The following is a 25,905-nucleotide window of genomic DNA, read 5'->3' as shown; positions in this document are numbered from 1 at the left end:
TGAAGGAGGTCGAGGAGATGCTGGAGCAGGAAGGCTTGTCTGGCATAGCTCACAGTAATGCCAGTGAACAGATTGCTTATTTACTGGTAGAGAGAGCYGCGCTGCTGGAGAAACTGGAGATTGCAGATCAGAAGCTGAATACCCAGAACTGTGTGGATGGCCTGTGTGCAATGCAGCTTCAGGTACCCTGTCTTTAGCTGCTGAGGCTGCCTGTGTAGGTGCAGCAGGGAGAGGGATGTTTCTGACAACTTATAAATTAAATATATTTCTCCTATCTTTGAGTGTTGCACATTTCTAATGCTAAATCAATTCCTGTATTATTTATACACTTGCRTATTTACACTTACTTTGCTTCCATGTCTTGCAGTGGGATCATTAATGGGATTGTTTTTAATGGAGAGAACTTTGAAGAATCTGTAATATAACCTAGTTCTGAAGATCTTCACTGGGTAGTAGTCACTTTTTATTAATCCAGCTGTTCCTAGCAGTCCACTATTTAATACTGGACCAGTGAGTTCTCTTCAAAATCATAAACTTAAGAAAAATTCTCCTTAGTCCTTAAGCTGGGATTAAAACTCTTGCTGTTCAGCTGCTGAATTAGAGAACTCAAGTTTTAAACCTCCCTCTGATCAGAACCTGAGCTCAGTGAATACTTTTCACAGCGTGACTTCAATTAGCTGGCAGGTTATGGAAGATCATCCATGCTGAGACTTTTTCCAGTCCAAAGTTGAGATGAAGAAAACTAACAAGTGATAGAGGAGCAGTCGCTGCTGCGCATCGGAGCGGCGATCTGTGACCAGCCTCCTCAGTTAGGGYGACCTTCCTTCCAGCAAACCAGCCACACGGCACTGTCTGACCAGAAGCTAAGGGCAGAGTTTGAGAGAACAGCGTGGGAAGGTGAGGGGGACAAATATTTAGTGACAGCTCAGTGGAGTTACTCCACTTGCTTAAATTGGTGTGCACTGTCCAAAAGAGAGGGCTTTTCAGCAGATGTTGAAGATGGATTTTTTTTTTCAAGCAGTTTCCTTAATACATGACTGTCTTTCTCCTAGTGAGGTCATTTATGTCCATGTTGGTAATATATGGCCCCTGATGATGAAGCACTCAATTCTTTTGGTTAGTACACTTGTTTTACAGAATCATTAGAGTCACAGCACTGTTAAAGGTCAAAAGTTTAATTGCTCTTGTTACTCTGTTAAGTGGAACGTGTAATTTTTTTTTTTTTATATTCAGATGAATTATATGGTTGTTTCATTTTTATACTTAGCGTTCAAATACTTTCCTGGTAAAGAAAAGAATGTAGCTTTTAGCTAGACTGCTCAAACATAATTGATTTTTGATGTATCCTCACTAATGCAGAAAGCCGGGATACAAAGATGCATCTTAGTGTAGCTGCSTCTGGTATTTATATGAAAAAAAGAGTATAGTTTAATGTCTGGAAGAGCAGCCGGGCATGTACAAGCACATTTTACCTCTCTGCAAAATGTTGCAAAATCGTAATGACTCCCAACATCCTGAGCATTAGCAAATCCACAGTGCTGGTATAATAGGTAGCTGAGGGAATTTCATGGAGGTTTGGGATCTCTTTGGCAGAAACTCACTCTTTAAATATAATGCATGGTAACAGCTTCTTGCTAATCAATATGTTTTAAAACAGAAAATACTCCGCCTGGGTGTCCAGCGATATGTGACAACGTGTTTTTTGATAGTACTAATTTGTTAAAATCTATTTCCATGCAAGGATAAGTTTCACCACATTCATCAAACCTTAGAAGATGAACTCAAACAGCAGTGTGAATCCATGCGGTGCGGTAAAGAGATAGTAAGTAATGTAATATATTTTTACATTTTTCTAGCTTGTGATATGACACATTGCTGTGRTTTTATACTGTGAGTGTGTCCTTGAGCATGCTGTGAGGTTTTCTTGTTTGTTTTCAGCTAGTTGGGTGCGGGTCAGCTCTGAAGTGCAGGCTTTGCAACCAAGTCAACCTGGTGCTACATGAGTGAATCGCAGGAGAGCCAGGGTTAGCATCTTACTAACTTTGGGTCAGGACTGGCTTGTAGGCACTCCTCTGCCTTTAATTATAGCCACAAGGAGGTAGAGTGGGTTGAAGTCATGGAGGTGAGAAATAGCTTTTGTTATGTAAGCTGAAATGACTTTTCTGCAGAACCTCAGGTCAGCAGGTGAAGACTCTGATTCCAGCACTTCAGGAGCAAGTGCAGACTGGAAGAGGAGGAGGTTGGCATTGCCAGGCAGGCTCGGAGCTACCTCTTGCAGCAACTGTGAGACCGCAGATACAGRCTTACCTTTAGAGTAAACTGTCACAGGGTGTGGTGAAGCCTTCAGCTTGGGAAACCACATGTATTTTTTTTCTGTCTGAACCAAGTCCTGGCTGTAATTATCCCTTCTGGCCTTCAAATCTATTTGGAAACACACCTTAATTAACAGCATTGTCTCAGGGAGGGGAAAACAGAGGAACAATTGCGGCTGTTCCACACCTGGCAGGAGTGCGCTCCGGCATGTGTCCGTGGTGGGAATGGGCTGATCTGCTTGTCTGCCCGTGCTTGTGCTTCCTGTGTCATGTTTCTCCAGTCTCCTTCCAGTGTGTCAGGAGTGGTGCGGAGGCCTGGCTGCATCCATGTTGGCTCGTTTCCATTGGAGCATCAAGCACTTTTGTGTCAGTCTTGCAGGGCCGAGCTGGAAAGGGAGCAAGCGCTGCGCACGAGAGCTGAGCAAGAGCTTGATGAGGCCACACAGAGACTGCACGAGGCCCACGAGAAGATCCAGAGGCTGACAGGCGAGCTGGATGCGCAGAGAAAGGAGCAGAGCAATAAAGGTAAGAGCTTTGCTTGTTGCTGCACACTGCTCCAAGTTATTAGCCTCTTTTTTCAGGCTTTCAGACAAGCTTTTTGCCTGCACATACGTGAGAATTGCAGGTGTCCTGCACCTCACAATCCATCTTGGGTGAGAATACGCACCCTTTCTCAAGGCACTTTTTCTAAACAGACCTTACTGATGAAAAAATTGCTATTGTGGTGATAAGTCACACAAAAGTTCCCATTAAAGTCATCCATAAAGCAAAATGCTTCACTCTTGGTTCCTGTAGAAGATTCCCCCCAGCAAACCGCTGTGCTTTGTATCAAATTGTCCTCAAATCTGTGATGCAGAATTTCAGTGGAAAACAGCAGGATGTGCTGAGGTAATGTGCTCCTGCCCATGCTCCTTTGCAGCAAACAACTTACAGAGTCTGGCACGCATCTGGTCATGCTTTATTGTCAGACAGGAGCATCATTCACGGTGACGATCCTGCATCTTATGCAGAACCCTCGGACTAGTCACTAAACTTTCTAGGCAGCCTCCAACACCATCRTTTACAGCTTTTTAATCAGAGGCTGGGAAATAACTGCCGTGCCCGGATCAGCTTTGTGTATTGATCGGTCCGCACGCATTCGTGGGCATGGAGCGAGCGTTTGTGTCTCAGTCTCCAAGCAGCACCACTTCTCCACACCATGGATGGGCTTCTCTGAGTGCATCCCAGCCTGCTTGGGGAGCCGGGTGGACACCACTAAGTTCATTTTTGTTTCGTTGTTTTTTTAAAAAATCTTCATATATTGAATTATGAGGCTTTCCAAACTGTGAGTATGGGATTTAAGGCTTGATTTGTCTTTGTGTTTTATTCTGCTGGGRGTACCGATGTGCACGATTAGTGTTATAATGTTAGTGACTTCTCCCGATGAGGTGGAGCTGCATGCCTTCTTTTTATGAAATTCAGAGCCAACTGCGGTGTAAATTGATAGGTTTTCTTACAGAGAGCTAAATGCAATCTCTGAYCTTTAATAAACTCCACTTAATCAGTGTATGTTGGTTCTATGCTGCCTTGTGGCTCCTTGCTTGCACCGAAGAGAAAATACAATACTCCTCCTGAGCCCAATTCTTGAGTCTTTGCTGATGACGATTAGACATTTTTAAATCCTGTACAATGGGCTAATTGTCTGGTCGTTACTTTTTCTTTCAACTCAATAAGTAGCAAAGAAGTACATAAAAATGATGCCAAGTTTTGTGTAGAGAAACACGCAAATGGACTGTYGCACACAACTGTCTCTGTTCTTCTATGTTCTGCCTGTGGTCAGCCCTGCAAATGCCTGAGAGCTGGGAAGAAAGAGGGAACAAGCAGAGAGAGAGTGCTAAGTCATGCATCTGTTATGGCACTCAGTGATGTTATGTACTGGCAAAGCGCATCCATAATTTTATCAGGACTTTCTGTAGTGGTGAATGGGTTCTTGACCTGAATGAAGTCCCGACTTTCATTTTAAGTCACAAAGYTGAAAATCCAGTATTAAAATCCCTTTTGAAAAGTATTGCTTTTTTGTGCTAGCTTGGGGCAAAGGAAGTCGGTGCGTTTTGTTTTCCCCTGACAAAAAGTCAAATTTATRTTGAAAAGGAAAAAAAAATCCCAAACTGTTTGAATCTAAAGCGTGTTTTGCTTGCTCACATCACCTCTGTCCACATTGCTGGTTCTGTTTGGAGGTTTATTGGAGTTTTGGAGGAGAACACAGCAAATGTTTACGCAGTGGATGTTAGGGAATTCGCACTGCAGTGCGAGCTTGAACACTGAACTAACATGACAAGTACCCGGGGACCAGTTTGTCACAGCAGAACTTAAAACATGTTTGTACTTCAGTTAAAAAAACGTCACAAACCAACGCTGTTTCAGATTGCCTGCTTTGCAGTGGTTTTAGAGGGATGTTGGATACTTGGTGAAATTTCTGCAAGGAGAAATTTTGAGGAATCGTTATTTAGATGTTTTAAACTTATTCCAGTTGTTTGTGAAACCTGTATCTAAATGTCTGAGGTGAGGTGTTTTCTTTGGGAGGTTAGCAATCTCAGAAACTATTTATGTGATGGCCTCCCTTGAGCTTGGCRGAGGCTAATGGACAAACCGGTGCTAGAGCAACCAGTCAGATGTCCATGTGTCCTCTGTCCAGATAGCACCGAGCTGCAGAAGGCCATGGAGCAAAACAGCAGTTTGGACAAGGAAATTGTGGCCCTGCGAGCCCGAGTTCAAACACTCGACTTGGAAAGGAAAGCTTTCCTTGATCTGGTGAGTACACACCGGCTCGGGACTTGCTCTGCTGGGATGCACTGGCATCAGTGGGGCTTCTGCTTAGGTGATAGTTCTGGGGTGGTTGCTGACATTCAACYCTGTTCTTCAACCTCCCATGCCTCTATATTTCCTCTTGCTTCTGCTGCTTGTGCTCCAGTTGAGCTCTATTTTACAATTCTTGATTTATGCCCGTATTTTCACGTGTGTCAGCCTTTTTTTTCTTTTCCTTCATATGGCTGTTTTGATTTGCTCAGTGATAGAACAGAAACTTCTTCATTTTGTGGAGGAGCACGAGGAGCTGACGGGTCAGTTGGCCATGATTAGGTGGTCTCTGGGAGAATCCAAACTTGTTCTTGCCTTATGTCCTGCCAGTTTGAGTAATGAGTCTCAGTGTGCAGGATTTTGTGTCCTTGAGCTGTAAAGGCCCATTGAATGTATATGAAGGGGCTCGGTAGGTGCCCTTAGGTGTGGAGGGAAATAAAGTTACTGGAAAGCAAGAGGCTGAAGAGAGGAAAAGTGGTCTTTTCCCAAGGATTGGTAGTTCTAGAGACCAGCAGTGCTGTTGAATCTGCAAAATGTGCTAAACTTGGGACACATGCCATGGGCACAGATTAGGATCAATCACAGCTTGTAAAGCTCAGAGCACATCTGAGAAAGCAGTTGCTGCTGTTTGCACGTGAAGACTGCAGGGTTATAGCTACATCTCATGAAGTAAAGCACTTTGAGGGACTCGGTGGTCAGCTCTCCAGAAGCTGCTGATGCTCCAGTGTGATGCTGAGTGAATGGCTGGGCTGGTCTCCTAGCTATTGCTCCAGCTGCATAACTGTGAGCGAGTGTCCAACTGAATAAGTGACTGAGTGGTGTGAATAAGTTATCTGCTATTAAGAATAACATATTGAGCCATTAGTTTAAGAATAGGATTTAAAGGTGGTCTGAGAAATAGTGGTTGTCGTCTGACTTCCCCTCTGTGCTTGATCCTATTCGGGAAGAGAAATGTAACATGTAAATGATTGGGAACAGAAATAAGGAAAAATAGCCTACCCTTTGCAGTATTCATACACCCTCTTATTGCTTTGTACTTCGTGAAAGAGTCTGAGGCAACACACCTGTAGCAGCCATGTGCTCTCCTCAGCTTGAGTAGTTTGTAAATATCTGCAGTTTGTGTGGCAAATTTGATGAGAATCTTAATTCTGTAAGACAGAAAATGCAACGTACTGCCGAAAATACGTGGAACTGTTTTTATTTCAAAGGTTGAACAGCTCAAAGAGGAGATCGGCGATTATCAAAAGAGTGAGAAACGAGGACTTCCATTCCCTGCACCAAATGAGGCTGAAGAAGTTGCAGTGTGCTCACTGCAGGTATTTTCAAGGGCCTTTTGTTGGCCAATTTGGAAAACTAATTGAGCATGGAGTCCCCATTCTGCATTTCAGAGGCAACAACTTACAGTGCAGAAATGCTAGTATTTTTCTTTTAGCCTCTGTGCAAGTGCACCCCGTGCAGCTGGATGTAGGACTTGAAGATTACACTAATATTCAGCACATGTTAAAGCCCTCATCATTCTCATGGGGCTTGGAAGGCTTTGCTGCTACGGGCAGTGGATTATCTAATGCAGATGGGTGTTGCTTGATGCAGCTCATGTTTTTAGTTGTCCCATGAATTTGAGCTTTGGAATGACCTTGTTCAAAGATTTCCATCTTAACTATGTGCTAAATTTTTATTTTTTTTCTTTAGATACAGGGCACAAAGGATGAAGGGAGGGTTGAAGGAGGCTGTGTTCCAGGCCATGCTGGTTTGGACCAAGATGACAGATACCAGGATAGCGAAATGCTTCATAAAAGGTGACTGCCATGAAAATCCTTCTTCATCTGTTGTCTTTTTGTAGTGGTTTGTCTGCCTCTCTGGGCACTGATATTCTGGTTTGCAGAGTGCATTTAAGTGTTGGATTGTTAATATTCTGCTACCACCCTTGTTCCTTTGCTCCCCAGTCAGAAAAGTTGGAGGTGATAAAGTGCCAAGTGGATGCTTAGCCCTTTGCAGACTTTCCTGCAGCATTTTTTTCTGGCACTTTCTCCRTTTTTCTTTTTTTCTTTTGTCTAAAAGAGGAGATGTTGGGTTTTCCTGGCAGATGAAAGCATTATTTTCCAACTTTTCTTACCACTGTGAGAGGCTCGGTAATGTGATGTTGATCTTTGCATAGGTGCCGAGAGGTGATTGAAAACATTGAGGGCAGGAATTCGCAGCTCCTTCACAAGCTGCAAAAACTGAAGCAGGAGCATGAGGGTTTGGTTGAACGCAATGAAGAATTGGAATCTATTCTAGGAGATACACAGATCCAAACCAAGCAGGAGAWGGAGCACTTTGAGAGTGAGGTAGAAGGACTTCACCAGAAAGTAAGTAAGAGATGGAAGAAACACTCTTTGGTTTTGTTTAATTACAGCTTTTTTTTTTCTGTCTGTGTGTTGACTGTTAAAATAAAATGACATTTGGCCTAAAGCTGCACCCTGCTTTGTTTAGTTTGATGAGAAATAGAAGTARCAAAATCTGCCGGTTTCAGAAAAGAAGGGGAAAAGGAGGAAAAAGTTCACAATCTGTAGATGGCATTTGCTTGGGAGCACAGATCCCTGCATGATTGTGGCAGCATTCTTTGCCAACCCTTGTGTTCACCCTTGGGTGTTTGGGCACTGTTAACTAGTTTACTCCTGCCTCTACAAGAGTGAGATCAGGCARTATTCTGTGTGCGTGGGCCACATGCCCTTCAGTCTCTTGGCTGAGCTAGAGCCAAGCTCAGTGATTCCTATGTTGAATTGCACCATTTTTTTTCTCTGGAGCTATTTCTTCTGAACTTCTTCAGCTTGCCAGGCACAGAAGTCCTTCCTTCCCCTCAGAGGCTCTCCTGGATAACACCAGTGCTCCTCACAGACCTCGCCATCAGCAAGTGCTTTACCACCTTGGGCAGTGGTTTCTGCTACCTGCGCTGTCTATTGAAGAGCAAGTTCCAGTCCTGAATCTACTCAGGGCTCAGAGCAGGAGCACAGTTGCCTGCAAGATTTTTTTTCCCGAAGCCTGTGAATTYTGCCTTGTTTCTGGTAGTCCTGGTAGAAGGCCAGGCCTTGATTTTAATCCCTAGCCCCTCTCCAGGTGATTCCTTCAGTTCAAAAAGCTCTCTGTAGGACCAAAATGCCGCTTGATCTCATCAGTTCAAGTGCCCTGGTGACAGAAGATGGCACTTTCCATTTCCCTTCAATGCAGCGTTTCAGGGACCTGCCAGCACCTTGTGACAAACAGCAAGGCAGTTCTGGGTGCACAGATTCTTCACTGCCTGTGGACAGCCCTGCCTGAAGACGCCAAATTTGAGGGGACAGGGAATATTTTTCCCTCCCCACTTCTTATCTCCAGTTGCAGCAGCTAGTGTTGAATGGGATGGGCATGGCTGGATACAGCATTCTGGGGAACTACGATATGCTCATTTATCAGGAGAAGCTCTGCTCAGTCTTTGTTAAGAAGTGATTTTACTAGAGTTTTTCTAACAAAACTTTTTCAAAATCTGTCTTGGATGCTCACAACCCAGGGCAAACTGGATCTTTTCCTGCTGATAGGATAGGCCGTTGAGGAGATGTTTTGGATTTCAGAGATTGATGATTATTTGAAGTGAGCCAAGATGAAGTCTTGGTCATTTCCACAGCTTCCCTCATTCGCGTGTGACCATCAGAGAACCTGTGGGAAACTGCTAAGGAGAACCAGTGTTGCTTATAGCTCCGGAAAAGTTAGAGGCTTCCTTGCAAGACTTGCAGATCCATCTCCTCTCACACTTTCAGCAAGGATTGGGCTTCTGTTGAAGCTTCTGAGCCTAATGTTGCCTGTGTCAGAGTGGTCTTTAGTCTTGATTTAGGGACTCTCCATCCCTCTTGAAGTAGCTTTGTGAGAAGCATCTTGCAGTCTAAGAACCTGTCAAGGAATGTAGATACAGTCAGATGCCTGACAGGCTCTGACCGCAGTGGAAATGTTATAAAGTCTGTCCACTGTGACTATGCTTTTATTTAAAGCAAAGTTTTGTTCAGACCCACGTTAAAATATTGTCCCCCTTCTCACTGAAATAGAGAGGGGAAAATCATTCCTCTGCAAATGAAGCAAAATGTGTTTTCAGTTTGGAAAAGTCCTCGGCTGTTGTCAAGCAGAGCCCTGGGAATGCTGCTGCGAGGCGCACCAAGTAGCCAAGGAGACACGAGGCGTTTTTGGCCGGCATGAGCTTGGCAGCCACGGAAGCTGCACTGTGCTTGGCACAGAAAAGCGGCACACAGGACGGCAGAGGAGAGGCAGCTCCCAGGGAGGAGGAGGAGGCGGATTAAAGCTCACCAGGATCTGCTTGGACAGAGGGCTGCAGAGCTGCACCTTGTCCAGCTGTATTTTGGGAGTCTTGGATATGGCAAGGGAAGAGCCACATGAAGGCAGATGTGTTGGAGCCCTGGGGAAATGGCTCTCCTGGGTGCTTGCCAGGCGGTCCCATGCGAGGAAGGCTTGGAAGGCCGTTCCGTTCTGACCTGCCTACGCAAATCCCGACCCATTAGGCCAGTGACACAGAACGAGAACACCATGGTACAATGCTAGTGTTGTTCTCTTGTTGTGGGAGATGTGCCTGCCCTCTTTAAATGCTGAAAAGTTAGTGGCTCAGAGGATAAAAGAGCAAAATGATGGAATGATGTAGCTGGACATCAGTTTGCTGATGAAATTTTTTTTGTTGTTTTTAATAGGGATGGAGGTTATTTTGCTTTTGAGATTCCTTCCAACAGCTTCAAAGTGTTTTTGAACCTCCAAACTCTCATTGGATTTGCTGTCTAGCCCTTCTGGATGAGGCCTGGGTGCTTCACCCCACCAGAGCAATCTTGCCCTTGCACAAGAGGCTCAAAGTAGCAAGCTTGTGATTCTTTGGGAAAAACGCAGGATTTGCAGAAAACTTCACATCAGCCTCTCTATGTGTTAGAGATCATTCTATGCTGGGAGCTTCAACAGAATCATCTTGTGGCTGAAGCCTGTCAGTGAAATCAAAGCTCCCCCTTGGGGCTCTGCCTTCTCTGTARTAATCACTTAACATGGTCTGGGCTTTGCAGAAATTTAGCAGTTCTTTGGTTTTGCACTCCTGTCAGAAAGGAATGAAAAATGACCTCTGAATATCTCCGCAGTCTTGTAAACTCCTCAGGTAGAGGGGCAACATCGGAGTCCAGCAAAGCACTGAATTCTGCTTTTATCTTTGCACACAAGGAGTCCGCAGCGCCCTCAGCCAAGCGACTCGTGCCTGCCAAGTGACGCACGGAGCAGGCCAGCGCGTTCCTGGATTGAATCCAGAGCTTTGCAGGAGGGAGCTGCAGCCTCCCCGGGCATTGGAGGGACTTGGGCCGAGCCTCTGGACGGCTTCCAACGTGTGCGGGGAGCCGCGGTGCCACTGCCTGGCATTGTGAGAGTGYGGGAAAGGCGAATGGATGCGCTATAAATGCGGGAGGCCTCTGCACAGCCACGGCGGAGGGGCTGCTGGGGTCCTCAGCTGCGCCCCTTGGGAGAGCAGCATGTAGAAGGCCCCTGAGTTATTGTAAGGTGCTTTCCATCAGCTCCAAAGTCTTTTTGAGTCCCCAGACTATTATTTAGTCATGCAGGAGGTCTCTGAATTTTAGCTACGTCTCACAATTGGCTTTCCAAGTCCTTCCAGAGCTCCTTTTTTGGACCTGAGATCCTTCGTTTTCTGACTTGACCTTAAACTTGTTCGCAGGATCAAAGATCTGAGCCGCTGCTTGCGCTGGCGGCTGTCCACATCCCTCCTCCCCCTCACYCCCAAACGTGGGGCTGGTTCTGTAAGAGCTGCTCAAAGAGCAAGTTTAGGAGTAGCCATGCGTTTTGGTTTGTTTTTACTTGTGGTTTGTGTGTGTTAAGATCACAAGTTTAGAGATGGAATTACTTGAAGTGCAGAAGAACAGAACTGGGACGAGTGGCGAAGAGCAAGYGTTGACTGATGGAGCACAAGAAATGCGAGAGGTAAGAGGATTTCCTTGGGCAATAAATAATTTGTTTAGAAAGGAATGGGAAAGAAAAGATCACTCTTCCCTTTCTTCTGAGAGTTCGTAGTCTGTCAGCTCAAGGCAGGTGGACGTCCGTCTCTGGAGGAAAGCAGCTAACGTGCAAGTATGATCTCTGTGATAACTCTGTAAATGCTCTTACAAACTTGTCTTGCTTTCAGCAGTGCAAGCCAAGGAACATATTGACTCTCCTGCGAGGGTGAAGGGTTTACATGTGTAGAGGATTAAATTTACCCCTCGTGGAAGGAATCTAAAGACCTGGAGTTCTGCTGAGCTCTTGTTTAGAGTTTAGTGAAGTGTAGCGTGTAGGTATGTTTGTCATAAGACTGATTCCCAGCTGTTTGGGGGTAGGTTTTGCTGTCTGTGTTACTTGACAGCCAGACAGCTGCGTCTGTCAGGTTTCTTTTGAGGGAGAAGGCAGAACTCAAGGCTGGTGAGAAAGGGCTTGAACTTGTCCCTGGACCTTGAGTCAGGTGAGGGCTTCAGGCCTTCAAAGGTGCCCAACCAGCCTTGAGTTTAAGATGCATGAATCATATTGGCAACTTTGAGCAATATTCTTCCAGCCTATTTGTTCCTATTTTATAAGCGTAACTGATACCATAGAAAAAAATCTTTTAATCCCGCTTGTTCCAGATGCTGGAAAGCTGTCAGGAAAAGATAGAGAAGTTGGGAAATCAGCTCGGAGAGCGGAGAGAGCGGAGAAAACAACTTGCATCTGAACTTGAACTGTTACGAGAAGACCTGAAGGCTGAAAAGAAGGTACMATGCAGTCCTGTGTGTACCAGAGATGGAATGATGCTGTTCTTCGGAGAGAAACATCCTGTGTTTCCTAGATTGGGAAGTGAGGAATTTTTCTTATGGCACTGCTCTTCCAGGAGGTCTTGTGTATAGGAATCCTGCAAAGGAATTCTCTCCAGGAGACAGTTGCTTATGTGGCCTGCACCTCAAAYGTTCTCAGTTGCCCACTTATGGTGTTGCTTGCTTTTTTGCTCTCACCTAAGGCTGAGAAGTTGGCGTGAATGGCTTGTTGAGGGTCTTGGTGCTGCTTTTCATTGCATGCCCTTCAGTCCACTTTGCTTGAACTGTTTTACTGCTGGATAAAGTTTGGGCAAGTTTATCTGTGCTAGGAGACTTGCTGCTGCTACASTCTTCTAGACAAGGAAAATTGCATGAGGACTAGCACAAGCATAGGAGAAAATGCCTGCCTGGGCTGAAAACTGCCTGGATCAGATGGTTTAGAGGAACATGAAACTGATGAGTGAAAAGAGGATAGAATCTATTTAAAAAAAAAGAAAAAATCCACTGTGATGGGGCTTAAACTAACTTTGAGTCGCATCATTTATGGGAATATAAGCAAAAGTCATGCTGTTYGGGCACAACTGCGCATGTGCCAAGGGCTTGGTGGAGGAACAGTGTCCTCTAGAGGACGACTTTCTAATGCTGTTAGACAACAAACCTTGCCAAAGTTCACATTGCGCCCTGGCTTTGCCAAAGAGCAAGTTAAAACCCACATACAAAAATAAATAATCTTTTTTGGGGAGGATGAGAAGAGCAGAAGGAATCTAACTTTTGCGTCCCTGTAGTTCAGTCAACTTTTAATCAAAATCATCTTACATCTCTATAAATTTGGTTGTAATTCRGACCTCAGCAATTGGCTGGTGGTTTTGCTTAAGCTACAGAGAAGCCTGTTTTTCTGTTGAAGGGTTCACAGAATGAAATCTAGCAGCCTGTGTTAGACTGGCCAGCTGAAATGATCTTTAAAATAGAGAGCTTTGCTGCTTTTTGTAAGATTCCTGAGTCAAATTCCTTCCCTCTTCCTAGAGCAGCTGTATTGTAGCAAATCATTTACCAACAAAGTGTTGACATTTTGCTTGGTGTAAAATCATCCGGTGGTCACGACACCTGGAGGTCAAAAAATTGAGGTTGTTCATTGTTGTGTTTGTCAGGATGCCCAAAACTTAGAATGGGCTGCKAAGTGTGGCAGTATTATTTCTTGTGCATTGTAATAATGGCTATGTAGGTGATGTGTTGTGCCATGAATATTCAAGGAGCTCTTTGCAATTGCTGGAACTTTATTCTTGCTTCTAAGACATTTCCAGACATTTAAGTGGGGAAAGCTCTTCTAAACTTTTAGTTAGAAGTACGTTACATCCACTAACTCCTCTTGTTTCCCCACTAGGAATTGCCTGACTCAAAATCAGAGCTTGCAAGCCAGTCTAATGACTTCCAGAGTCTCCAAAGAACATCAGCAAACAGGGATGTCGTTAAAATATCCCATGAGAAGCTGCAAAAAGATAGTGCTTTGTTAGATACAGAGGTGAGAAATGCACAGAAATCACCATCATTCCAGAGCCTGATGCAGACAGCAGCTACTTGTACGTGTTGCTCAAAAATGGAAACGCAWCCTGGTGTGGCTAAAAATCGGAATTAAATCTCTAGTGATGTAATACGCTAGSACGAGCTATGGATTAAAAGCCAGGTGCTTTAGGAATGAGAGCAATGCTACAATCAAAATCATGAGTAGGGTTCAGTAGATTTAACAGCACCTTCCATTGAAGGATTTGGTTTCACTACTATATAGCTTGAGGATGTTAGACTAGGTACATTCTGCCTTCTGATCCAGTCTGGGAATTCCTGTAGCCTCTTCCTCCCCTCCCCTATTTTTTCCCCTTTCTTTATGGTCTTCTCATCTGAGGTTCTGGATTTGTGCTTTCTGGGTGTTAGAGCATTAAGGTGAAGTTGAAACGGGAGAACAGCTGTCCCTAGAAAGTGTGCTTGGGTGCATTTCATTGAGAGCCCTTGCCTCAATTGAGATATTTTARCTCTATGTCAGAAAGACTTAACAGACCGGCGTGTTGACTTGGGCAGAGGATACTTTGTGTGACACCGCTGAGTACATACCACAACCCCCTGCTGATTTTCYGAGAGCTGTTAGTTTTATAAAGAGGTAGGGTACATGATATGAAGTGCTAGGAACTAGAGATAGGCAACAGAAAAATAAAATCCTATAAAGAAATGTGATTTGATCATTGTTTATATGCAGCTATTTCCAGTGCAAGACTTGCATGTAAATATCAAGGTGAAGATCCATGATGGTTTAGCTACAGAATCACAAGCCTTTTCTTGTTGGAGCTAGCAGATTGCATTATACTGCTCAAAAGTTTTCCATGGGACCAAAGAAAATCAAAGTCATGGTGTTTTCTGACCTTACAGGTCCCTGAACCCCTACAGGAACATGAACAGATTAGCAAACTCGARCAGAAACCTGAAGATTTAACTGCTGATGAAAAGGCTTGTGAAGAGCTGATGGCTAAAGTAGTRTTTTTGGAAGAACGGATCCAAAACTTGAGGGCTGAACAAGAACTGCTCTGGTAAACCTTAACAAGGCCTTTGGTGTTTTCTGCACCTTAACTTTGCTAATTGTCCTGCCTTTTAAAATTCCTCACAGTGCTGCTTCTGGCAAAAACAGGCACGGCTGCTTTGTGTGCAATTCTGTAGCATCAATTAATCAGGGCTGCATTGAATTTTTGGCAAATAACCATTTCCCTTAGTCAAATAATGAGCAGTCAGAAATAAACCCCTTTTCTTTAGCTACTCCAGATTCTCAGCTGCATAAACGCATCATCATTTGGGAACATGTTTTTTTCTCTTGGGGTGACATTGTATTTGTAATAATATTGTCCCAAAACTGCTCCTGTTGTGGGCTAGGGCTCCTTGGTAATGAAGAACAGCTGTCTGCTACCAGCAGCTGATCGTATACATCCTGGTATGGATTTCAGTTGTCCTTTAAGGACAGATATCAGCAGACATGGGATTATAAATCCCCCCTTTCCTCCTTGTCAAAGATGATTGGAAATTTGAAGTTAGGGCATTTGTGCTTACACTTTCGTTAATAAGTAAAACCATGGATTTAACCTCATGTAGTACCAATCAGCTCTCAATTACCSGGGTAACTAGGCAATGGAATAAAGCAACCCCCTGCTAAAATARGTAGATGGGGTTATAAGGGCTGGCACTGACCTGAGCCTGTCCTTCCATACAGCAAGGCATGGCGTATGTGCTACTTGGGAGCAGAACCTGGCTCATGTGGCCCCCACGTTCTTTTGTGGATCACTGTCCAGGGAGAACTGACCCTTGCCCGGTACAGCTAGACTCAGGATTAAGGTCCTTTGAGGCTTCCAGAGAGCCCTCCAGTGCCGCTCTGAGCGTTTCACTGGAATTCTGGCATTGCAAGTGTCCCCTTCAGAGAGTGGTTTCCTGTGGATATATAGTTATCTGTCTCCTTTACTATTTCTCCTTTAAGTTCTGAATTACTAGAAAGCAACAAGAAGAGGGAGGAGCTAGAAAAGCAGCTTAAAGAGGGCAATGAAGAAAAGCAGTTGTTACTGGAAGAAATTGCCCAGCTGAAACAAGAAACGGTGGCTGCGTGGGAGCAGTGTGACAGCATGGATGAAGAAACTTTGAGAAGGAATCAAGGCATGGCCCATAGAGAGAACAAGTTTCTCTTATCTCAGAGTTCTGCAGGCAGTTTAGAAGGGAGCGTGAAACAGGTATGGGCAGCCTCATCTGCAGTTTTTTTCACTAATTTAGTGGCAAAACCTAACTAAAAAGTGGCCTGGAAGCCAGTGCTTGTGATGCTGTAGTGTTAGTGTGCTGAGAGAAATGAGAAGCCGATTGATTTCTCCGGGGAAAGTGTTTGAGCAATGCTTTTGTTTCCTTTTGTCATGTTTTTAAGYGTAGAAACCACTTTCCACTGTGGGAACCTGAGTAAACTGAATGGTTCTGACTCCCTTAGTGCACATGAAAGAAATGAGCTTCGTAGTCACAGAATCACAAAATAGAAGCAACCTGTGGAGATCATCTGATCCTCACATAATAATGTTTTAAATCTTTTGGAACCCTTTCTCAGCTCCTTTTTTGGAGTGTGAGCAAAAAATCTGGGCTTGCTGTTCCCATAATGGTCTCCCTTTGCTCTAGGTGGGAGCAATTCCACTCCCTTGCTCCTGCTTAAGAGTATCTGCTGGCTTGGAGTAGCAGCTCACAGGCAGCTGGGTTTTGCCACAGCCCCATGTCCTTGTCTCACTTACCATTCTGCCTTTACTCTACCAGGTGGCAGGCGAGGTCCACTTTTGATACCACTTCCTATAGCTCTGTTTTCAATTCAAGTTGTTTGTCTGCCTTACCTGGTGATATTTAAAGAAGGGGAAGAGCAGCTAGCCCACCAGAAGAGGAAGAAATCATGGAGTTATGCCATACTGGGATACTGGGAGCAGGAATTATATGCAGGAGTTTGGAAGAGAGGACAGAATGGCCTGCAGACAGGAATGAGACTAGGAAGTGGATCAACACCACACCAATACTAAGTAGCAGCAAATCTGTATGGAAAAGTATCGTGTCTGCCAAAGCAAGATACAAAGTRTAGAGGGAATGCTGAAAGGAATCCTGATGGAAGCACAGGGGAAAATATCCCTGACTGGTCTCTTTGAGACCAATGATACTGTCGCATCCCACAATGTTGTATCCATGGTCCCTGTCCCAGCTGGGTATTTGTTCTGAGAAGAGAAGCTTGCTCTTCAGTGGATGTCATTTGGTCTCGGAAGCAGGTGATGAGGGTGCGAGATGAGGATCGGTGGAGGGCTCCAGGTGATGCTGTGAGGCAGGAGTTTGATGCACYGCACGTGGGAGGAGGATGGGAGCCTGTGCAGAAGGCAGTCCCGGGCAGCCGCGGGGCTCCGACGTGCTGTGGAGGCAGAGCGTAGGTGTGTACAGCCAGAAGGACCTGTGTGCCAGTGACAGCCAGCACTGAAGTCAGCGGCCCCGCCGCCRTGTCCGGGCTGCTGCGGCGTTGTGCCTGTCCCGCTGCTGCCATTTCTTCACTTGGGAAGTGTAGCTGGATGTGCCACCCGTGCTTAGAGCCTYAGCAAGACTGTCCCAAGACTCTGAGTACAGTCAGGAACCAGCTCGGAAATGGGGCTGAGATAAAAGCAACCTGCTCTGTTTTGCTTTTACTTGCCAGGATAGTTTTAACAGGGATTTGTATCCTTATCCAAGTTATTCTGTCTTCATCCTTGACCTCAGCAGTTCTATCAGTTCCTCCAAGGGGATGGACAGGGCGGAGCAGACAGAACTGCTCAAGTGGGAACCAGGAGAAACACTTGCCTGACTGTGCCCCTCTTACTTTCCATTAATCCTACTGCTSTACTTTGGCTGTCCTCATTAATCTCTCTGTCTCTCTTAATTACCAATCTTTACCCTTCGTTGAAGATAATTTTCCCATCACCTTTGTTGTTTCCCCTTTCCTGCAGAGTCTGTCTGAAGAGCGATTCCAGCAACAGGAGGAAAAGATGCAGCAGCTGCGGCAGGATCTRCGTCGTGTCCAGAACCTGTGCAGCTCAGCTGAGAGGGAGCTTAAATAYGAAAGGGAGAAAAACATCGACTTACAGAAACAAAACCTCTTGCTCCAGCAGGAATGCACCAAGGTAGGGATGGAGCAGATAGGGTGTAGCTTGAGGAGAGCATTGCTTCATTTTATGAGCCATAGGAGGTCCAAGGTGTTGATTTCATGGGCTTGGACTCATTTGCACTCTCATCAGCACTGGTGACTTTGAGTCCAGGAATATCTGACTCTCCCCAGTGTTTCCAATTATTTTTTTCAAGGAAAGTGTTGAGCATGTGGTACCTGAGGCTCTCTAGCATGCTCTGGGAGTTGCATGGCCTCCAAATAAAATGTGCTGTGCTGCCCCCCGTATCTCTCTTACTTTATGCTCTTGCCCCACGCCTTATAATCCCATTGCCTTTTCCCTGATCAAGAGATTTTCGATACTATGTGTTAAAATGTGAGCTTGATTTCTTCTCTTTTCAAACACAGGTCAAAGCGGAACTGAAGCAAGCCCGTGCAAAACTCCTGGACACGACTGAAACATGCTCCTCTCTCTCAGCACAATGGGAAAAAAGCCAGCAGAAGGTCAAAGAGCTTGAACGAGAGCTCCTGAAGAGCTCCCAGGCTGACACACTGCAGAGTAGTCTACAAGAGAAACTTTCACAGGAGAAGTCCAAAGTCTCCGAAGCACAAAAAAAGGTAACTTGTCAACATGGAGTAAGTTAAATTTTCAATTACATGTAGCTGAGATGCTTTTTTGCTAATTTGAGTTCTTATAGGACGTGGGCTAGATGCTTTGAGAAGCACAGGGACATAATTAATACAAGAGGTTGCAAATATGAGGTCTCAATTCTTGTATTTAAAATTCAGCGTCTGAGTATGTTGGTAGCTGGGCTGGTTCGGGCAGCCTGGGTCATATTCTCACTGCAAACACTTGGTGTTTGTAGCAACCAGTGAATTACAAAGCCTTGTGTTCTCCGTGGCATTGATTTTGTCGCATACCTGCACCATTCACTGGAGACTTTTGGATCTGAAGTTTCCAGGATCATATTAAATGTATAAAGGATTGTTGCTCATTTRTGCTACTGTATCTGATCTGAAATCTGGCAGTCGCTACGTAGATTATACTTTTAATGGACTTTGATGCAGAGACATGCAGAAATAAGTACTCCTGATCAGAAGGCAGCATATCTTTCTTTCCTGTAATTTCTTTGATTCAAATACTGGTTTATAAATTCAGAAAGCTTAATTAATCACTGCCCCATTTTCATCCAAGATCTCAAAGCTCCAGCAGAAGCTGAAGGAATCACAACACCAGCTCCTTCTGGCAGAGGCCCGTGTTTCAGACAAGAAACTCCTGGAGGAAGAATTGAAAGAGGCTCGAGAAAATGAAGCTCGAGTGCAGCAAGAACTGCAYGAGGAGTGCCTGAAGAGGTATCTAGAGCTAGGCATGGGCGGTGGGATGTGTAGAGAGAAGGTGCATGCCTGCAAATGCCTCTGTGCTAACCTGCCAACGGCCTCCTGTAGCTCTTGGGTGGGCTGAAGGAGTCAGTGTGCCAGTGGTTATGTCCCCTCACCCCTCCTTTTGCCCTTCAAGGGCCATGCTGTGACATGTGCACTGTTGAGCCCAGGGCAGAACCCCACAGGATCCGCTTTTTGTGAGATTTAAATGATCTTTTTTTGGAGACTTCCCCTGGCTCCGCGGGTACGTGGCCCCTCCTGCTGGCATTATGGTTTGGTTTGGTTGTTGTTTACCCTGAAGATGCCAGCAGTGCCCTTCCGTGTGCACCCCGTCATCTGAGGATTGATGTCACCAGGTCCAGCAGGAGGCACTTGACATCACACTGACACCTGGGGACATCCAGTGGGTAGAGATTTCTTCGTGCTGCCAAAGCTGCCTAGTGGGGTCCTAGATGGACCATTGCTCTACCCTGGTGTGTGGCCACCCCCAAGAGAGACAGACTGAGCTTGTCTGGCTGCCTCATCATCTCTGCTAACACACAGCCTTGGCAGGAGCCCCCCTCAGACTCACGGTGGCAGCTCCTGGGGCACCCTCTGTGTCCCAGTTTCTCACCGTCTCGCCACATGCTCTTAGGAAGCTCCTGGAGCAGCAGGTGGAGGAGCTGCGGCAGCAGCTCCGGCACTCGCGTGAGACGGAGGCGTCGCTGGCCAAGATGCGTGTGGAGCTGCAGGCCAAGACTCTGCACGTCCTGGAAGATGAGCGGAAAATGGACTCGAGCGAGGTGAACTGTAGGATGCACTTGAGTGCTTCTTGGCCAAGGGGATGATGTGCTAGAGGCTGACTGTGGAGCACAGTAGTGAGCTCTAAGGAGCAGTTTGCGCTGGGAAATGGGACATTCCAGTCTGAAATCTGTGCCTGGGAATTGGTGGAGTCAAAGCCTACCAGATGTAGAGCCCACTGGTTTAAACAGGAGCTGTGGAAGAGCATGATCCCATCTTTACTAGGTTTCCAGGGAATGTAGTACTGAGAGCAGGGAGAAGGCAGGAAGGGTGAAAAGGGAATGGGGAAGCGTTCACCCCCTTTTCTTGCAGAGCACAGAGCTTTTTGCAGGAGAGTTTCAGCAGTCAGCACCCTGCAAGGATGCATTACCTCTGTCTACCCTGGTGAAGTCTGCACCCCCCAGCAGCACAGAAATTCACAGTCCTCCAATTCCGTGGGGAGCAGACAGTGGCCTTAGTGAGAACGTACCGGAGAGGGGAATAGATGGGTATTGCCTGTAGTGGGGAATACTAGGATTTATGGCAGAGAAGCTTTGGAAGACAGACTGAGAGGAAGTGCAGAGCCCCTACAGATAATACCCAGGCCAATAAAAATGTTATTTTTTTTCAGCATCTCCAGTGTCACAAGGAAAACCAGAAGCTTTCAGAGCAACTTTCACTGCTGAAGGAGGAAAACAAAGCCCTTTATGAGGAAGGAGTCCGTCTCCTGAACCAAAAGGATCTGTATGTGAGGTAATAACTGAAGCAGCAGGAGATCTGGTGGAACAAAAGTTATTCAGGAGTTGCTCTTTTTGTTCCCAGAGGTGATGCTGGATTTGACAATTCCCTGGGCTTTCGTGTCTCACCAGGTCAGGACATCTAGCACTGGGGGATCTGCCTTGACCTGACACCTCTGTGTTCAGTTATGTTCTGTGTCACACGTCTGCTACCACTTGGAATTCTCCATGGCAGCTGATGGTGGTGCAGAGAAGGAGGGGAGGTATCAGGCATATGGGTGCTGTTGTCTGAGATCTGCTCTCAGCAGAGTTGCCTTGTGCAACTGTTTGTTTCTCCCCCATGCTCTTTGGATCTCATTTGAAGCAGGATAGCTTGTAGCTTTTCCTTCTCATGAGTTTCGAACCAACTTGCAAGTATTCCTAATTTTGGTAGAGGCTTCTGCCTCCTGAATGTGACTTTTCCCCTCCGTCGCAGCTCTCCCTGCTGAAGTAGTAAGCATTGAGATGTGCTTGGTTTGCCTTACTGTTCAGCACCCTTCTTAGGACCCCAAATCCCTTTTTGTGCCTGCAACAAAACTTTCATCTGAAGGGATGCACCAGTAGCAAGATGGGGATGGATGAGGGTCTGGGGCATTTGCGGCTGGTTTTTTTGGCTCTCAGATTGAACTGTTCCAGCGTTAGTCCCGAGGCCCTTCCCCACATGTTTTTRTGAGGGTGCTGCTGGCCTTTATAGAAGCCCGTTATTTGTATGTTAACCCAMAGCAGTAAGAAAACACAGGTCAAAGGATTTGTAAACCTGGGAGTCAATTTTGGGTCTGTTTCCCTGAACAAAAAGGCATTTTATGGCCTGATGTTTGTACCTCCTCAGGAAATACAACGAAATGCAGCTCCGACACAAAGACAAGATCCGTCGAGCGAAAGAGACGTTTATCCACGAGGTGAAACAAAGGGACAGTAAAATCAAGCAGCTTGAAAGTGAGCTCAGCGAGTCAAAGCTCCAAGTAGAAAAGGTGAGAGGAGATACAACAGGACTTCTCCCACTAAGGAAGATGGGCAGTTGCCTGTAGCATGTTTGCAGGAAGTTTCCTTCTGGCAAAAATTCATTTTAGTACTTTTAAATTAGTTTTTAAAGGAATTAGCCCTTTTAAATTCCTTTAGGTACAAGGCAGCAGTCTTCAATGTTTAGAGCTGGCTGTATAACAACCACTTTTCCTGAAAAGCTCCTTAAAAAGGTCAGACTTCTGTTGTTGTGACAGTATTTGGACAGGTCTGGAGTCCTAAGGGACTTCCTGGCCCTTGTGAACACTTGTGTCTTCATATCCCATTCAGAAGCTGCCCAAGTTTTCTCACTTCATAAATGTCAGTGCCAGGAGGTGACTCAAAAGTAAAATCCTTTCCACCTTCCAGGACATCCATTGATGTCCAATGCTCTTCTAGGTGCCAGTGTTTTTGGTGGTGACCCTTTAGATAAAGCGCTGTAAAAATCAGAGGCTAGAGCAGAGTGCAGTGTAACTGCTGGTGGTTCTTTCTTTCTGCATTCACACTCAGGGGAAGGTGCTGATTGCACAGATCACTGCAGAGAATGAAAAACTGCTCCAGGAAAGAAGGCGGCTCCTCCAGAAGGTCTCTGACCAGGAGGACACCCCTTGGAGCAACAAGTCTACAATTGCCACCCTCCAGAGCAGGTGGGCACTTATGTCCAGGGCAGATGGGATGCCCTCAGGCCCTGCCTCTTCCCCTACTCTCTCCACTTTTATGCCTCCCTCTGAATGAATCCTTGTTCTGTGAAGGATTTCAAAAGCCCAGTGTAGCTCGACAGGCAGTAACTTGTGCCTCGCTTGTGTGTGATGTGCTCAGGGTGAAGATCCTGGACGAGGAGAGCGTGCGGCTTCACGAGAGCAAGCTGCAGCTCTGCGGCCACGTGCCGGCCTCGCAGCGCGCTCCGAGGAGCATCCCCGCTCCCAGCACCGAGGTGAGACGCAGCGAGCGGCGCCCCTCCTCAGCAGCCACGTTGCAGGAGTTAGTCTCTCCTGTGAGCGAGGCCCTGCTGTTGCTACAGCTTAAGTGCCAGAGAAGACAYGAGCAGTTACACATGAAACACTGAACTGTTCAGAGCTGGGCAGAAGCAGCTGTTTGGTGTGATTTTTTTTTTTCTTTTCCTGTTTATTTTCCTGTTTGTTTGCTTTGGGCTCATTTTTCAGTTCCGATTCAGGCCCAAAGGACAAATTTGTTATTAATAGCTTTACGGACCATGGGCACACTTTGAAGCTCAAAGATTGTATATGGAAATTCAGGGTGTGACMTGCACCTGCTCCTTTGAAAGTGTCTCTTTCTTGTTGCAGGACTTGAAGAGTGTTAACTTCCCTGAACGCCAACTACAGAGTAAGATGTTGCCATCTCCCTGTAACAGGTACTGTGGGGTAAAAGGAGAAGACGGGGAGTTCCTGTCTGCTTGTGGCAAGGGTAATGCAGGACATCTCCTCTGTCAAAGTATCCTGCTCTGCCCTTTTTCACCTCCACGGGTCTTTATTATTCATGAAGTTACAGGAAAAACAGTACTAAACAGATGCTGTGAAAGCAAGCGGGGTGGTCAGAAAGTCCCCTGAGTGGTGGTGCTAGGGAGTCTCTGAGTGCTCTGTGAAGCTCCACTGCAGCCAGCAGATGCAGTGAACGGCTCAAAACTGGCACGAGGGAGGCGAGCCCAGCGGGACAAGGCAGAGACTCTGCAGCTCTGTCCTCTGCTTGGGCCACTGTCTCAAGTCAGAGTGAGTTGGGGGTCATGGGGGCAGCCAGCTGCTTACCCCGAGGAAGCGCCTGAGCTTCAGCTCAAGCGCCCCGTGTTCGCCGCGGCCCCGCGCTGCCCCGCTGAGGTGCGAGGAGGAGGAGGCTGCACAAGTGGCGCACAGGAATGCGGTTTGCAAAGCRGCTTAAGCGAGGATATTTTTTTCCAGCTTCCCGCCCCAAGAACTGCCAGACTCTCTCAGCACCCTGAGGGCCACGCAAGACACCAAGCCTGAAGGAGGAGCTGAAAGCCAGGAGTCCTCCTTTTGCTTCTCTCCTTCTCAGCCCTCTGAGATCGGGTACTTAAACCTAACTTCGCCCGGAGACACCACAGTCTCCCAGCTGCAGGAGGAGARCCAGAGCTTCAGCTCTGAGAACTTGTAAATGCAGGAGACCCTTGTCAAACACGTCCTAGCTGGACTGCAAGCCTGGGCTTCGGTTGCCTCGGGCTGCCAAGGACTGCAGGGGAGAGAATTGCCAAATGTTCGGTGATTTCTGTGATATTTTTCAACTAAATTCTTCAATGGCTATTTTTAACTTTACCCTGCTGTAAGTATGTGTGTGTGGTTGATTGTGGTTGAAAGTCGGATGAGAAAGAGAAGAGGAGAGGGATGAAGTACTTTTGCCACTGAATCCTCCCTCCATATGCAGTSTAAAGACCCATCTTTGTAAATAAAACTTGTACAAGTTCCTCTTTGATTTGTGTCATCCCCTTGCATCTGCACTCCGAGGCTTGTTCTTCCCTTCTTGCTGTCCTCTTCTGCTCTTCGATTGGTCTTACGTTAAACCCTAATTTCTCTATACTAGAACATTAAATAGTACTCCGTGGTGAGGAATTCTTCGTTCCTTCTTTCCTTCCTCTGTGGTGAGGAGTTCTTCCTTCCTTCCTCCGTGGTGAGGAAGGGGACTCATCCCTTCCATCCCAGCATCTCCCGAGGCTGCAATCCACCACCCGTACCCCCCGTGCCCCAAATAACCACAGGGACAAGCGAGGCCGTGAGAGGCATTTTTCTTTTATTGCAGCTTGCAGGGGCCCGGGCCCGCCGCCTCCTCAGTTGGCGCTGATTTTCTGCAGATGGCAAAGCAGGAGGAGCGCGGTGAGAGGCAGCCGCGAGCCCGGCCRCGGCGCCCGCCCGCCCCGCGCACCCACCTCGTTGATCCAGTCGATGTAGGCAGAGACGCGCGTGAAGACGGTGGGTTTGTGCAGCGTGTTGCAGCCCCACGAGGAGCCGAAGCTGACGATGCCGTCCACCTCCCAGAGCCCGTCGCGCTGGCAGTTCAAGGGGCCGCCCGAGTCCCCCTGCCCGCCACAGCAACGGCTTGAACCAGCTCTCCCCGAGTGCCTGTTCCCYGCCGTGCTCCCAAACCAGCGCCCGCCTCCGTGCCCAGGGCTGACTCACGTTGCATCCCGAGACGATGCCRTCGCCCCCGGCGCACAGCATGTTGCTCGTCACCGTGCTGCCCCACCAGCTGCTCTGCGTGCACGTGGCCTCGTCCACCACGGGCAGCAGCGCCTGCTGCAGCACGTCAGCCAGCGGCCCGTTGGCTGCAGTGGAAACACCGGGGCTGGCACCGCTGCAGACCTCCCGCCGCTCCAGCAGGGCCAGGTGCATCCAGGGCCCTTCCCTGGGCTGGGAACCTTCCCCAAAGATCCCCAAGGAGCCACCCCAGGCCACCCGCAGCCCCGGGGGCWCCTCCCCACCGCAGAGCCGCCCTGGCTCTGAGGGTCGCAGGGTGAACGGCACTGGCCGGGCCCCCCGTCCCTCTTACTGCGGATGCGTCCCCATCCGGTGACGTAGCAGGGGTAGTCCTGGGGCAGCAGGAGCCCGGCGGGCGGCAGGCAYGCCGCCTGGACGGTCTCGCTCTGCTGCACCGGCTCCGCCAGCTTCACCAGGGCGATGTCGTTGCTGCAAGAGGCAGGCGCCRTGCAGGAGGGACCGGCCGCGGCCGTGGTGGGGCCGCCACAATCCCCTCACCCCTGCCCTGGCCTTACATGATGCGGAGGGAGTTCCACTTCTCGTGCACGATGATCTTCTCGACGGCGGCGGTCACGGTGCCCGCCTCCTCCTYGGCAAGGTTCTGCTTGCCCAGAACCACGCGGTAGGTGCGGCTGGAGCTGCGGGCGGGCAGGCAGCGCCGTGAGCGCTCCCGCCGTGGCGGCGGCCCCGTCCCCGTCCCCCCCGCCTCACTCACCTAATGCAGTGGGCGGCCGTGAGTACCCAGCGGTCGCTGATGAGGGTGCCGCCGCACGTGTGGCTCCAGCTGCCCAGGAAGCGGTACTGCAGCGAGGCCTGCGCCCGCGCGGCGCCGCGTCAGCGCCCGCCGGCCGCCACGGCCCCGCGCGGCGCCCCGCGCGCCCCGCTCCTACCTGCCAGGGCCAGCTGTGGGGGCGCGCGTCCTCGCCGCCCACCACGCGCCCGCTCAGCGGCGACACGGCCGGCCGGCCGCAGCCCGAGGCTGTGGGGTGGGAGAGGGAAGGCGCCTTAATGGCGGCAGCAGCGCCAGGGGGAAGGCGCCTTAGCGAGGGCAGCACAAGCAGGAAGGAGCCTTAGCGAGGGTGTCTGAGGGAGAAGGTGCCTTAGTGAGGGTGTCGTGGAGAAGGCTCCTTAGCGAGGGTGTCT

The 25,905-nt window shown here is 47.7% G+C and overlaps 2 protein-coding genes across 2 annotated transcripts in view; one reads left to right on the top strand and one right to left on the bottom strand.

Moving 5' to 3' along the window:
- CCDC30 (coiled-coil domain containing 30) lies at window positions 1–23,975 on the top strand. Its single transcript, XM_026053651.1, has 22 exons — window positions 1–182; window positions 1,742–1,822; window positions 2,684–2,837; window positions 4,987–5,102; window positions 6,356–6,463; window positions 6,837–6,943; window positions 7,303–7,495; window positions 11,025–11,126; window positions 11,801–11,926; window positions 13,347–13,484; window positions 14,381–14,538; window positions 15,471–15,717; window positions 17,473–17,646; window positions 18,036–18,245; window positions 18,823–18,980; window positions 19,642–19,789; window positions 20,398–20,519; window positions 21,372–21,513; window positions 22,052–22,188; window positions 22,361–22,475; window positions 22,846–22,913; window positions 23,455–23,975. The coding sequence occupies exons 1-22, from the start codon at window positions 18–20 to the stop codon at window positions 23,666–23,668; spliced, it is 3,183 nt and encodes a 1,060-aa protein (XP_025909436.1). The 5' UTR covers window positions 1–17; the 3' UTR covers window positions 23,669–23,975.
- Window positions 23,976–24,335: 360 nt separating this feature from the next.
- Window positions 24,336–25,905, bottom strand: part of LOC112959610 (chymotrypsin-C-like) — a 2,203-nt gene continuing 633 nt past the window's right edge. Inside the window, exons 2-8 of the mRNA XM_026053662.1 lie at window positions 25,653–25,741; window positions 25,478–25,575; window positions 25,278–25,400; window positions 25,055–25,191; window positions 24,685–24,830; window positions 24,435–24,584; window positions 24,336–24,353 (exon numbers count right to left, since the gene is read on the bottom strand). Coding sequence (XP_025909447.1) covers window positions 24,336–24,353; window positions 24,435–24,584; window positions 24,685–24,830; window positions 25,055–25,191; window positions 25,278–25,400; window positions 25,478–25,575; window positions 25,653–25,741 — 761 coding nt within the window. The remainder of the gene's footprint in view (window positions 24,354–24,434; window positions 24,585–24,684; window positions 24,831–25,054; window positions 25,192–25,277; window positions 25,401–25,477; window positions 25,576–25,652; window positions 25,742–25,905) is intronic.

The sequence above is a fragment of the Nothoprocta perdicaria genome, unplaced genomic scaffold (assembly GCF_003342845.1).
Source record: "Nothoprocta perdicaria isolate Ctin4 unplaced genomic scaffold, notPer1 scaffold_117, whole genome shotgun sequence".
In the NCBI taxonomy this organism is placed as follows: Eukaryota; Metazoa; Chordata; class Aves; order Tinamiformes; family Tinamidae; genus Nothoprocta; species Nothoprocta perdicaria.
Note: the sequence above shows the minus strand (reverse complement) of the source record. Positions and strands in the feature narration are given on the sequence as shown.